Below are 14,832 nucleotides of genomic sequence, written 5' to 3'. Positions count from 1 at the left end.
CGCTCTTCCCACTTTCTTCTTAGTGATTTGCAATTATATAAAAACAAAAAGAGTCTCTTCGTGTTTCCAAGGGTCATCTTGCTACTTCTGCGGCTGCAGGCCATTTTTTATTTTTTATTGTATTTTTTTATGAGAAATACTGCACGCCGTCATGTTAATATTCAGTTCCACTTTGATCTTTTTTTTATTTTCTTTCTCAATTATAATAAAAAATGAAATGCAAATAAATTATCAAAGTATATATATATAACATTTTTTGGTTGTTTAATTATTTCTTTATCAAGTAGTAGTATTTTATTATTTTTAATCAGGTGCAATTTATCACTCAACGAAATATTTCTTTTTTGAATTATGATGAAGGAAAATGTTCCTCCTCAAAAACATTTCAAGATAAACATAAATGGTTCAGATGTCAATATTTTGAACTCTTTTAGGATTTATTTAAGACTTATGGAGTTCAATCTATGAAAAGTTTTTACATTAAGATTGAAGTTTGAAATGTGGTTTGGACAGATTTTTGAACTCTTAGATTAAAGATTAAATTAGTCTAAAGTCTCGACTTCAGATGTGTGATATTTGAATTTGACTCAAAAGTAATATAGATATTTTATGGGGCCACTTAAATAATAGATTTATTCTAACTCTACTATTTTTCTTGTGTTTTTTTTTTTTATGTATTGCTCTTAAATATTTATCTCGTATTTTTTATATTTATTATTGACAAATATTTACCCGATCTTTGTTTATGCATTAGTTTTAAATATCTATTCAATATATTTTAATATTTATTATTAACAAATATTTGTTTTATATTTTTTTATTCGGTGTTTTTATTTCTTAAAATTTGGCCATGGTTAAAAATGAATGAGAAAGATAATATTGATTTTTTTTAAAGATAGTTTCTCATATTAAGGTAGACATATTGTATTTATAAAAAAATGTGCATATATATTTGTAGTTGTTCTTTCTTATTAAGGTATTATATTTGTTTGTTAAAAAATGTGGTTATATATCTTTTGATAGTTATTTCTTTTATTTTTTTAATAATTTTTCTTTTTTTATATTGATAGTAGATGACTTGTAGATTTAGCAAATTATTACAAAAGTGAAATAGAAGTTATGGAGTCATATGTTGTTTCTTCTCTGTTTTTATTTTATTTTATGTGTTGATGACACTTTTCTTTTCCAATTTCACTTTGTCAATAATTAGAATCATATGTTGTTATTTAATGACATTTCCAATTCATTATAGGATTCCTGAGTTGACCACCATGGTTCATCAAGCCAAATTATGACCCAATATACTTCAGCCAAGTTGCAAGTTATTATGAAAATGATAGGTAAACAAGTAATTAGTCACTGTGAGTTTCTATCCTATTTTGTTTCGCAATGACTTTGACCACTTTATTAAACATAAACATGTGACATAACATGTGACATAACACGTGTCACATTTGCAAGAACTATAAAAATTATTGCTACCAAGCATGGTTGGAGACTTGGTGGATGTTTGTATTAGTAACAAGAAAAAAAGTTGAGTGTGAGAAAAAACTGTCTAAGATATGTGGGATGCAAATGAATGATATTCTTAGTAAAGACATGGTATGGTCACTACTTAATTTTAATGGTTCATATATGTTTGTGTGTAAAGGCGACTATAATAGACAAAATTATGTTACTTTCTTTTTTCTTTTAGAGATAATCATACAGTGACAATCTTTGTCTTTATTAAATTAGTTAAAAGAATTTTTTTATAAATTAATTAATTAAAATAAAAAAATATATATATTTCATCAATAATTTGTCTTTTGAATGTCTTCAAAATAGAATATTAAGAACACAAATATAATAATCTAACTACAATTAGTTAGAAGGTAATTTTTGCAAATAAATTAATTAAAAAAGAAATATATATATTTTAATTTATTATTATTATTATTATGTATCTTTAATATACTATAAATAATATGTCCAAAAAACATATTAGATAAAATTTTGAAAAAAATTATAATACACTTAATATAATTTACTATATAAAAACTATATAAATGACAAATACTTTTTACAAGTATCACGTTTAAACTTTTTTTATTTATAAATTTATTAGTAAAAATAAATGTGTATATTATTAGTAATGCACATATTGAAAATATACTAAATAAAATTACTATTTTTTAAATGCTAATTATTATTTACTGTATAAATCGTATATATGACTGATATTTGTCGACACCGGTCAAATATTTGTAAAATGTTAATATAGATGAGAATATATATATGAGTATTTTACTTAAAAATAAAAAATTATGTTCGAATTGTTTTACTTAAACTTTGATAATTTTTCAGTTAAACTTTAATATTTTAACACATGCTTTTATGACACGTGTTAATGATTTCACAATTTCATGACATCTACAATTTTTTGAGAAAGAGAAATCTACAATTTTTGAAAAAGAAAAATGTATAATTTTCAATACAAAATTTTTATTTTTAATACACTAATAATTAAATTAATAATATGACAAATGAATTATACAAAAAATTAATGACACATATATTGACATTTCTTTTAATAGTATAAAAAATAAATTATTTTTGGGAAGGTCTAAAGGAAGGACTTTAGTCACCTACCTTTTAGGACGACCTTAATCAAATTCATCGATAACATGGATGAATCTAATATATCAACATTTTGTTAAACAATATCCAATAGATTATTTTCTTTTTTTTCAATTGATAATATTTATATTGAAAAAATACAAACTTATTATATAATTAAAGTTATATTTTTATTAATTTAAATTAAAAAATTAAACAGACAGCCACCACCATTGGTTATATGTTTAAATGTATATGTTGAATTGAATATTTTTTGATTAATTTATTTGTAGATCTTAACAGATTAATGAATTATTTAAATCATATCCAAATCAATAAAATAATTTATTTTCATTTTCCATCTCTTAGTGTGGCTCAACTACATGTTTTTCTCGTGTACTTTGCAAGGTCAGATTTCCTCATCCCACGTGATATATTGAATCCCTTAATTAACTATTCTTTGTTCGCAATCCCAAAACTGGCAAATTTAAAGTATTTAAATTTTTGGTTGTTAATGTGATAATATTGTTTAAGTTTTCTATAAAACAATATTGTTTAAAGTTGATTCGCATAATCCTCGCTAAGCTCTCCTAATACTTTCCCTAAATGAACAAATTGACTATCTGTTGCTCAATTTTATAATGGTACCATCAAAGATATACTATTGCATGATGATACAACAATTTAACATAAAATAAAATAAAATGGACTTGCATTGGTTAAGAAACCATCGTTTCAGTTTTTTTTTTTTTTTTTGTCGATAAATAAAATGATAAATATTTTGAAATTTACTTACAACTACGAAGAATCGAAGTCAATTTTAAAATATACAACTGTAAGTAAAATATCATAGTCAATTTTAAAATATGATGTAATTCAATAATATCAATTAAAATAAACTTTAAAGACTAGTATCAATTTATTTAATATTCAATTATACTTAAGAAGTCTCTTTCATTTGAAAAAAAAAAAAAAAAATATCTCCCATAACTTTATGTTGGAGATAACTATCCACATTTTTACATATGCTACTTTCCACTCTGTATGACTTAGCATCTTCCCCGATTATTAATTCTTTTGTTGATAATATATCATCATGGTTATCATTAAAAAATATTAGCAGAAGAGAAACATGACACATGAATTTGGTATTATCTTTTTAAACAACTTTCTCTAACTTATGGTGCATAATATAAGGGAGGGACAATAATAACTTTCAATGTTATAATTACGATAAACCTACCTTAGATACTAAACATATATATGTAGGGACATCATTCTCGCTCACTTTGTAGTTTTCCAGCAAATAATAGATATCATATTTTATAGTCTTCTATTCCCTCCAAATATTTGGACTCTTATTAAAAAAACTTGTAGTATAGTTAATATATGTTGTATGTAAAAAATGACTAAAATATTATTTATATATTAATATATTTAATAATGATTTTTTATATTTTACAACAAATTAATAATATTAATTAAGATTATATTTTGAAATAATAATAAATGCGTAAATTGAAAATTAACTTATATTTTAAGACAAATTTTTTGTTGATGGTGTCTATAGTAAAGATTTTGGGTGAGTTATCATGGTCTCACTCAAATTGGAATTATTGTTTGGACTCGACAAAATCGGCTGAAAAGCTTTATTGTAATTAACACCAAATAAGAAGAAGAAAAATCAATGCCATCATATCTTTTTTTTTAATAATGAAATACTGAATCCAATATGGAGTTTCTTTCTTCTATCATCACTAAATCTAATCAGTGCCTTAATTAAGTAAAAATAATAATCAGTGCCTTAATATTTGCTAAAATAATTCAATATGGGGGAACTAGGTGAATTTATCTATGTCTGGTTTCATTCTTAAATGAGGCAAAAATAAAAATTGATTTGTGTAAAATTGATTTTAACTTATAATTTAGAGTTTTTGTCTCTAAAATTACATGTTATTATCAAATTTATTTATTTTTATTTTTAAACTTTTATATTCACCTTACTTTAAGGCATAACTAATTAACAATTCATTTAAATTTAATTATTGTTATTGTATAACTAAACACACATTTAGATATGGCGTCCAACATGTATCGATAATTTAAATCTTGTGCCTTTCTATAATACATGTAGAAGCATCCGCCACATGATCATCATGTTACAACAAACTTAAAAAATTAGAACACATGTTACATGTCCAATATAACAATAACAAAAATTATAATAACAACTTGTTTGGGCAAGGAGAGAAAGGGATTTCGTATCAACATATTCACAATTCACTTAAGCAATGCAAGGAAGCATGCCAATGGCTGTGGTGTGGAATGTTGATATTGACATATGCATGGAGGTGATGATGAAAATTTACATTAGTTAAAACATAATAGTTTTCACATATCTATTGAGTTGCTAAAAGTGAATCATATATTAAGTGAATTAAAATGGGTTTAAAACCTAGGTTTATAAATTTAAAGTGTGTAGTTGATAATTTTAATTCTAAAAATATGTTTGAATTATGTGTACAATGTAGAGTCATTTTTAATTTCTATTTTAAAAATTTTATTATTGAATTTATTATAAGACAAGTTCTACCTGATAGACAGTTCGCTCGCAAATCACATTTATAATCAATTATCGTATTATTATTGATATCTTTAATATATTTATTAAATTATTGAATACTCGATCATTTTAATCGTTCAATGTATGAGATATTGATACTTAATATTTTAATGTATCAAAAATACTAATACACTAAATATATATTTTGTTAGTAATTTATAAACTAAATTTACAAACAAACAAAATTTGAAGAATAAATAGAAAAAATTGAGATATTTTTTAACATTTAAATAACTAATAAAATATCTATTTATGTAATTTTTTATAACTTTGATACATTTTAAAACTACATTACACATAAGATACCAAAATAATTGTTGACTCTGGAATTATTATTAATAATGCTATAAGCACTTTTTACTTAAAAACTCATTTGCACATGTTACACATTTGCTAAATGAAAATAAACGGAATATTAAATATTTGAGAATAAAACTACACATTCATAGACACTTTTCATGTGGCACTCTCCTTTAGCTGCCTAAATGGACTTATAATGCCACAATACTTTTAAATATAAATATTTGATTAGATATATTGTTTTGGTGAAAATTATTTGACTAGATGTTTTACAAAAATGAGTGTCATAACATCGATAAGATATATCACATGTGTTCTTAAATATGAATTTCTCTTTGATTTATATGTAACTATTAAAATATTGATAATAATATTAAATTTGTTAATAATTTATATTATTTTTATAAATTTATTATTAAAGAGATAAAATTATTTAATATCTTTATTATAAAAAGAAAATTTTATATTTAAAGATAAAGTTAATAGTTTTTATGATAAATTGATATTTTTTGAAATGAAATATTAATATAAATATAGAAATATTGAAATATTGACGTATCAAATATTAAATTTAGGTCAAATACAAATTTAATTATACATTATGAGTTAGACCGAAATTACATTAAATTTTCAGTTTTTTTGGTTTTTATATTTTATTTTAGATGGGTAAGGATAAAATAATTGTGTACCGTGAATAGTCAATTTTATTTTTATTAATTTGTAGTATTTATAATGAAAGGCTATTCTCTCCATCACAATAAAAGCGTAACTTTTGTTATTTTCACGTGAAACGCATCGCATTACATCGTGCTTCGATGGTGACGGTGGCGATGGAAGACAACGACAGCTGCGGCAGCGGAGTACAGCACCGCACGACTACATCATTAACTCCGGTGCAAACTCGGCAACAGCGGCAGAAACTGGAAGTGTACAATGAGATTCTCCGTCGTCTGAAAGATTCCGGCAATGAAGAAGCTATGCAACCTGGCTTCAACGATCAACTTTGGGCTCACTTCAACCGTCTTCCTTCACGGTTCTTTCCTCGCATTTTCCCTTCTCTTATCTTCTCCCACATATACACGCTATCTTCATTCTTCTCTCTCGTTCGCGTGTTTTTCATCTTTTTATGTGAATGTCTTTTTATTTTACTTTTAATATTATGTTTATATTAGGTTTTGGCAGTGGATTCATTTCGTTTTAACCGTTAATTTATGTATGAAGCAGAATTAACAGTGATTTTTTTTTCTACCGTTTTTTATTTATTCGTTGAAATGGCGTGCATGCAAGACATTAGATTTTGATAATTCGGTTCAATGATTTTTGTGATTTCGTTTAGTTGGTTTAGTAATAGTATGGTTGATTAGGTATTTGAGTTTTATTTTCATCTTTTTATGTTTCTTTTAAAAATATTTTTGAATTTGGGTTTTGGAGAGAGATTTGATGGAATTATGAAATGCAGATATGCGCTAGATGTGAACGTAGAAAGGGCGGAAGATGTTCTTATGCACAAGAGATTACTACATTTAGCACATGATCCTGCTAATAGGCCTTCATTTGAAGTTCGCTTAGTTCAGGTGACTTTACACTTGCAGTATTGTGTTCTTCATGCTATTTATTCAAATCCTTGCTGTTTTCATTTCTTAGTGCTTTCCTGTGGTGCGGCATTGTTCTGTTGACTGAACAATTATCATCATTCATAAGTCGTTCATAACTAAGAAGCAACTTCTAAAATGGTAAAGTACCCATAATGGGTGCTTTTGGGTAATCTGTTTTTCCTTGATATTCTATTGCGAGTGAAATTGATGTTTTTTTTTTTATATTAATATAGTATTATCTATGTATTTGAGTTTATTTATTGGTGTAACCGAACGCAATTTGCGATTTTTTAAATTTTTATTGTGATTTTGTATTATGAATTGAACAATTTAGCTATCTTAGTTAAATTATATACATAAATAAAAAATCATGTTTTTTATTGACGTACTCGTATCTTCATATTTTTGTAAATACTATATTTCGTAATCGTACCAGTACTGTACCAATACCTATGCATCATAGGTTCGTAACCATTTAAAATGTATATGTTCAAATCAGGGATTCCCTGTTATCCCTGTGCTTTAACAAATTGACTAAGATCGAGCATGTGGAGTTTAATGGTGTTGTTGCACACCCTTTTGAACAACAATTTTTTTTCCTGCCTAGACTCTCTAAGTAACGAGTGAGATGTTTTCTGTCACATGCAGCTGATATACAACTTCATAGTTCATACACAGTCACTAAAGCAATATACTTGACACAATTCACTATCTTGACATACTACAAGCATACCATACTCCAATTTTGTTTCTGATTCATATGTTATTCGAAGTTAAATTGATTAGGGATACTGGTAAGAATGTGTAAGCCGGGGCGAAAAACAAAAGTAGTGATGGTTACTTATATTAAGAAATTCAAAGTCAAATTTTAAATGCTTGTTTGAAACCGAAATAACATTGCTTTTAGTTTAGACATACAGGTCTTGGTTTGGGTTTGTTGTCATGACACAATTTACATTTATGGTAGTATGGTCTATGATGCTGGAGTACTCTAATCAGCATGCCTTGAATTTTTCATTGCCTTTTTGACCTAAGAAATATAGAACTTCAAGTATACTAGCTTTGTAGTTCAGGAAAATCTGTACAGGTCTCTTTTTTTTATGGACCATCAGCAAGTCTTTCAGTCTGCAAATATTTATCAAGTTGCATTTGTCTAGTTGAATTTTCTCTTGTTAAGTAGCCAGATAATTTTCTTCTCATTTTTCATATCTTGAGTGGTACAATTCCTATCATTTACCTCATTCCATGTGGACAATCTCATTTTGTCATTGAAATCTTTGTGCAGGTTCATCCCTCATCTGATGGAAACTCAGCTGATTCTTTCCAATCATATGCTTCTGGGGTTGATTCTGATCAAAGCTCTTCAAAGTACTCAAGCAGACAGGGGTATCATTTTCTCACTTGTTAACCCAATTTCATAAAATTTAGTAAACAATTTGGGTTCTCTTATCATAAAGCTCAAGTAACGGCTTTGTGTACAGCACCACCAGTTATTCTAGTTTTTGAATCGTTTTTCTAGATAATTACCCTTGATGGGTGTAATATGCAATTCTGATTGTTTCCCCCTCTTTTTTATTTGTTTGTAGTATACATCCACCTCCTGCTTTTGGTTCTTCTCCTAATCTTGAAGCACTGGCTCTTGAAGCAAATGATTCTGAAGACTTAGAGGAGGAATGTTCTGTACATGCCAGTGTTCTGTATTCACGGTGAAATTTCTGCTGCAAGCTATTTTTAGGCCTAGACTTGGAAAATATTTTTAAAGAATGACCTAAAATATTAGATTACTTTTCCTCTTCTTTTCATGTGGGGGTGGATCTGAAAATTTAACTCAGTTCTTCTACAACACTATTACTTTCCATATATATCTGCTTTTCAATTATATTAATATCTCTTTGGCATTCTTGAGGTTGAGATGCTGATAAGTATTATTTGTTGCAAGCAAAGATCTTTGGCCAATCATTTATAATACAAAACTAAGAACTTATATACCCAAGATATACCTATCTAAACTTGTATTATGGTGGAGATGTTATAACTCAAATAATGTATGATGTTTTTACTCTGATGTTCCAATTAAATTTTGGATGCTTTTTTTAATAAAAAAAGAAAATCAAACATCTGTCACTGAAAATGATGTAGGCCCATGCATGAAATCACCTTCTCAACTGATGACAAGCCAAAGCTTCTCAGCCAGGTATCTGATAGTTTTTCTTATCAATTATTATGTACATTAGAACTATCTTATTCCCAAAATTTGGAGTGGCATCACTTTCAGTTCAAATGTTATTGAAACGCGTGATTGATGGTTGAGACAACATTTGGCTCAGCTGGAACAGGCATTCAAAACTAACCTACACAGTACACACGATCACCCTACTTATATAAACTTAATTAGGACTAACTTTGAACCCCGTGTGATAAATGAGAGTTTCTTAAAGGTGTGGTTGCTTCTACAGTTAACTGCTTTGCTTGCTGAGGTTGGACTGAACATCCAAGAGGCACATGCCTTTTCCACAACTGACGGTTACTCGTTAGATGTGTTTGTTGTTGATGGATGGCCCAATGAGGTATGTTGATATATTTTTCTTATTCTTACCAGTTTGTTGGGATGGATGCATTATGGAATAAAAATGAGCAATTTATTTCAAAATTTAATTTCATTGATCCTTATATTTATTTTGAAAAATATGATTGTGGAATTCATATCCATCTAAATCATATCACAGCTACCATATTTCAGTTCAAAAGCACCGGCTTATCAACCATACTCGCTCGAATCTCCTTTTATTGCATTCTATAATTCTTTGTTATGTCACTATCTGCCCTCAGTTTCGCTCTCTTAATTTGTCCAAGTATTTTGAAATGGTTTAGCTTACGGAGCTCTGTTTGATGATTTGGTATTAAAACAGGAAACAGAGAAGCTAAAAACAGCTTTGGAGAAAGAAGTACTGAAGATTGAGGTAAATCAGGCCCTGTGGTCTGTTACTAAATGACTGCTAAGTCAATTTGACAAAAGTTCTGTAATTAAATTGATATTGACCAATTTCAGAGACAGGTGAGGTCCAGTCAGCAATCAATATCATCATCTGTTGACGAGCATGATCAATCAAAGATGAAAAGTGAACTGGATCATTTGGCGATTCCAAATGATGGGACAGATGTTTGGGAAATAGATCCCAAGCATTTGAAATATGGAACTCAAATTGCATCTGGGTCATATGGTGAACTGTAAGTACATAAATGTGTAGAAATTTGCATTTGTGTTGGTCCCACAGACATTCTCCGCAAGCACAGATATTATTTCAATTTTAATTGACCAGTTCTCTAAATTAAATCAGATTTAAAGGTATATATTGTAGCCAAGAAGTGGCCATCAAATTTCTCAAGGCTGAGCATGTAACTTCAGAAATGCAGAGAGAGTTTGCTCAGGAAGTTTACATCATGAGGTTTGTAATAAATTTTCTCAACTTTTACCATCTATTGTCTATCCACTTTTTTAACGAGATGGCAAAACTATCTGAAAAAAAGATGGCACAACTCATTTCTAGTAGGGCCAAGGTGGATGAGCTGCAAGAACATATAATATTTTTAGAGTCGTTCAAATAGTTGCATATGCCATAATTCTATTTTTCTTTCCATTGTGGGGGTTGTATTGTAACTAAACATTCTCCTTTAAATATGAAGTTGAAATTCATAGCAGATCTCACCTATTTTAGCAGGATTAGTTCGTTTCTAATTTTGCTCTCATAACATCTGGTAAAAAACATTTCAAGTCAATATTAATAAGAAAAGTGAATTTTGCTTGAAAAATATTATAATAGATTTACATATATCTTCAATATGAAAGTTCTGAAAATTAATTTTTATAAAAGACATTTTGCACCAATCAGTTTATAAGAGCACTTAACAATTACATTCTGATCTAACTGGCTTATTCATTTTGGTAAAAGACACGTTGCATCATATGCCAAACTTTTAATGTAGCTGGCTTATTCGCTGATTTTTTGTTTTTTTACGATGGAATATTGTGCATAATTCAAATTGATTTTTGTTTTGTGATTTCATTTAAAAAAATAGTATGCGTATAAAAACTTGCTGATGGAACTTGCAGAAAGGTTCGACATAAGAATGTTGTGCAGTTCATAGGAGCATGTACCAAACCCCCACGCCTATGCATAGTTACAGGTGAAATCTGGTGAATGCATTCTGAAGTATAATAATTTAATAGATGTGGTCTTAAATATTTAGCAATTGTCGACCTCATTGTAATGGTTCTTTTGTTTCTTCTAAAATATCAGAGTTTATGTCTGGTGGAAGTGTGTATGACTACCTACATAAGCAGAAAGGGTTTTTTAAATTTCCTACCCTGCTCAAAGTTGCAATTGATATTTCTAAAGGAATGAACTACTTGCACCAACATAACATAATCCACCGAGACTTGAAGGCTGCTAATCTTTTGATGGATGAAAATGGTGTATGTTTTCTCAAATCTTCATATATAGTATTATCCAATGCTTGATTTGATCTCTCTCTCACACACACACACACGTGCCCAAGTGCAGCGCACACCCACAGATACAACATACCATATGTATGGATATAAACGCAATGAATAGCATAAATCAGGTATATGGAAGTGAAAGTTCTATGTGTTCCATCACAGGCTGTAAAGGTTGCCGATTTTGGGGTTGCTAGAGTGAAATCTCAATCTGGAGTTATGACAGCAGAAACCGGGACATATCGTTGGATGGCTCCTGAGGTAATCTTATCATTGTATTATTATTAGGTTGTTCAAATACGTAACATGATCTTGCTGGGCTTTTCAAGACCTGTTGTCTTTTGAGGATTGGTTGTTTCTGTTTGACCTCTTGTTGTTGTTGTTGTGTTTATAGGCAGTTATTGTATAAATTTTATAAATAGGAAAACTGATAGAAAAGACAGTAGGTAATTATTTGGGGATTGGATATTGATTAGGAGAGGCCAAGCTCTCGAATTCTTGAAAGAGAGAGATCCGAAACTCTCGAATTTCTTGGGAACCCATTGTATAATCTTATTCTATTATCAATAAAAGCTGTTTATTTCCTTTAAATCTCTATGTTTGGTACTGGTTTCTATCAGTTTCATTCTCAATAAATGTTAAGTGTTTATGTTTATATTAGTCTGATGATTTTTTTATAGAGTCCAGCTGATTTAGAAATATATATATATATATAACAAATGAAGTTGTTGACATTAATCATCAGCCACTTATGGTCCAGGCATGTTTTCATATTGACTGTAGCAAAATATACTGCCAATCATCTTATCCTAGTGTATAGAGAACACTGTTCTGAAGTGTTCAATTTTGACTTTCATTGTTATCTTTTCTCGTTCAACTCAATCGCACACAACTAACTATCAATATCTAGTGTGTTGTGAGATTAAATTGTATTTCTGCATATGATGTGGAGAAAAGGACTACTGCAAGATTATATTATAGAATAACGATAGTGCTCAAATTAATGGTAAAAAAAATGTGCAAAACTTAAATATAGGGTAAAATTTTAGTATTAATTAACTCTTTTAATATTTTGTAGCTGTAGTGTGATAAGTTGAAATGTTCATTGATAGTTTCACGGGAAGACTGGAAGATTTGACAAATTTAATGCCCTGAATGTGCCAGCTAAATATGTTTTTTATTGGATTTTCTTCTCTTTAAAAATTTTCTAGTGGCAAAGGTAGATGAGAGATATAACTCGTCTTGTCATATTTTCTTACCATGATTCCTCTGCATTGAAGGTTATAGAACACAAGCCATATGATCACAAGGCTGATGTATTTAGTTTCGGAGTTGTTTTATGGGAGTTGCTCACCGGAAAGGTATAACTTATTTGTATTATCACACAACTATTCCAATATTAATTTTCCTATTTGATTAAATTCTGTGTTTTTGTTGTCAGCTTCCATACGAATATTTGACCCCTCTACAGGCAGCTATAGGAGTGGTTCAAAAGGTAATTCTTTTAATTTGGTTTGTAGAATAATTCTTTTAATGTCTCCTTGCTTCTGAAAACATTGGGGAAAGTGGCATGCGTGGTAGACTGGAAAGACGCGTGTTATGAAATGATTATCTATATGTTACTATAACTTCAAATGGATTTCAGGGTTTACGGCCTACCATCCCCAAGAGCACTCATCTAAAGTTTGTTCAACTTCTTGAGAGGTCTTGGCAGCAAGATCCAACATTAAGACCTGATTTCTCTGAAATAATTGAAATCCTGCAGCAGTTAGCGAAGGAGGTATAACAAGGCCACTTTATGTTTTATCTTATATGCATATAGGGAGCTTGTCATGTGAGAGTAACTCTCACATGAGAGGTTCACCCCATACAACATAACTAGACAATCAAAATTAGATTAAAAATAAAATAATCTCAGTTATCCATATATAATTGGATAGTATTAGTTACTAGTTAAATACGTCTTGTATATACATACAATATACTTTGCCCATACATGCGTGTCCGCACACGAAACATGATAACTGACTTTAGATGTTAAATTTAGTATTCTTACACATATAGCAGCTCTTTGTAGAATATGAATTTAGCCAAATGAACCATTGAATCATAGTATATTATCTTCATTATCATTTTGTACAAAATTTCAGACTATTTAGACATCCATAAGTAAATAGTTTAACCGTTTGATATTTTCTTATAATTTAAATATCACATTAATATCAAAATAAATTGATGTCATGAAGTATCAAATCGAAATGGAATTGTATGAAAGTTTGTCGACTTGATCTATTTTGATGACTACTTTTACTTCAATGATTGAATTGGTTGAGCTTATATTCTATAGAAGATTATTGAATGCCTAAGTATGCTAATTTTGTAACATAAAGTCAGCGGGTTGTGTGACACACACCTTATAGCACTAAGGCTGCATCCCATTTATGTATTTCCTTTATTCACATAAAAGAGGAACATGGAAAGGAATTGAGGTTTAAAGGCTGCATTTGGCGAAAAATAAAACTTGAATCAAGTGCCGGTGTAGTTTGTTATGTGATAGATGTAATATTGCATACTTGACCATAACATGGGTAAAACTTTGTATGTATGTCGAACAGGTTGGAGATGAAGGAGAAGAGCGGCGCAGGGATAAATCGGGAGGATTTCTGTCGGTCCTCAGACGAGGTCATCACTAGTTAATTGAATTGATCATGTCCACAACTTTGTCATAGCTAGGATCAACCATAGTGGCCATTTCACTTTTTTTTACGTTGACATGTACAGTTTTTTTTTCACATTGTCTGATTATTGTTTTTATATTAGATTTCTCACGATTTAAGGATTTTGAGAATGTCCAATTACACATTCAATTACACATTCCTTAGTTTTATGATGGCATTTATTTATGTATGTAAGAGAGAGGTCATGGAATCATGAACAGTGTAAAATCAAATATGCGCCTTTTCATCAAATAAGATATATTAGACTTTTCCTAACACTATTTTTAGTTATATTGTATTTCATAGGGAGTTGGGTAAATGACAAGTAGAAGTGAATGAGTAGTCTAACGACATCTAATTTTGAGTTATTGAATAAAGAATGCTCTATTTATGAAAAAAAGACGTAGAACATGTGGGTTTGTATTATTCTGCTTTTGAGTTATCGAGTGAGGACTAGAGTTGTCAATAAAATTCCAAAGTCTCAAGTTTCTTTTCAAAAAT

The 14,832-nt window shown here is 29.0% G+C and overlaps 1 protein-coding gene across 2 annotated transcripts; it reads left to right on the top strand.

Moving 5' to 3' along the window:
• The first annotated feature begins 6,264 nt into the window (after positions 1 to 6,264).
• On the top strand, positions 6,265 to 14,612 carry LOC101509291 (serine/threonine-protein kinase STY46). 2 transcript variants are annotated; one of them, XM_004497159.4, is made up of 16 exons: positions 6,265 to 6,554; positions 6,981 to 7,095; positions 8,402 to 8,502; positions 8,703 to 8,822; positions 9,256 to 9,310; positions 9,573 to 9,683; positions 10,026 to 10,076; positions 10,172 to 10,344; positions 10,455 to 10,562; positions 11,228 to 11,301; positions 11,415 to 11,590; positions 11,780 to 11,875; positions 12,895 to 12,975; positions 13,056 to 13,109; positions 13,260 to 13,394; positions 14,230 to 14,612. In XM_004497159.4, exons 1-16 carry the CDS (start codon positions 6,337 to 6,339, stop codon positions 14,305 to 14,307), a joined length of 1,746 nt encoding a protein of 581 aa, XP_004497216.1. In that variant the 5' UTR covers positions 6,265 to 6,336; the 3' UTR covers positions 14,308 to 14,612. The 2 variants fall into 2 exon arrangements, with proteins under 2 accessions (XP_004497216.1, XP_004497215.1); XM_004497158.4 differs by having other exon boundaries at positions 10,166 to 10,344.
• The last annotated feature ends 220 nt before the right edge of the window (positions 14,613 to 14,832 follow it).

This window comes from Cicer arietinum, chromosome 4 (assembly GCF_000331145.2).
Source record: "Cicer arietinum cultivar CDC Frontier isolate Library 1 chromosome 4, Cicar.CDCFrontier_v2.0, whole genome shotgun sequence".
NCBI lineage: Eukaryota > Viridiplantae > Streptophyta > Magnoliopsida > Fabales > Fabaceae > Cicer > Cicer arietinum.
The sequence above is the reverse complement of the archived record's forward strand: the minus strand, read 5'-3'. Positions and strand labels throughout refer to the sequence as shown.

Excerpts from the sequence above, each read along its gene's own strand:
- LOC101509291 (XM_004497158.4), top strand. The coding sequence starts at position 6,337 with ATGGTGACGGTGGCGATGGAAGACAACGACAGCTGCGGCAGCGGAGTA. Across the intron at positions 11,302-11,414 it reads ACGCCTATGCATAGTTACAG|AGTTTATGTCTGGTGGAAGT; the intron begins GTGAAATCTGGT and ends CTAAAATATCAG. Across the intron at positions 13,110-13,259 it reads CTATAGGAGTGGTTCAAAAG|GGTTTACGGCCTACCATCCC; the intron begins GTAATTCTTTTA and ends AATGGATTTCAG.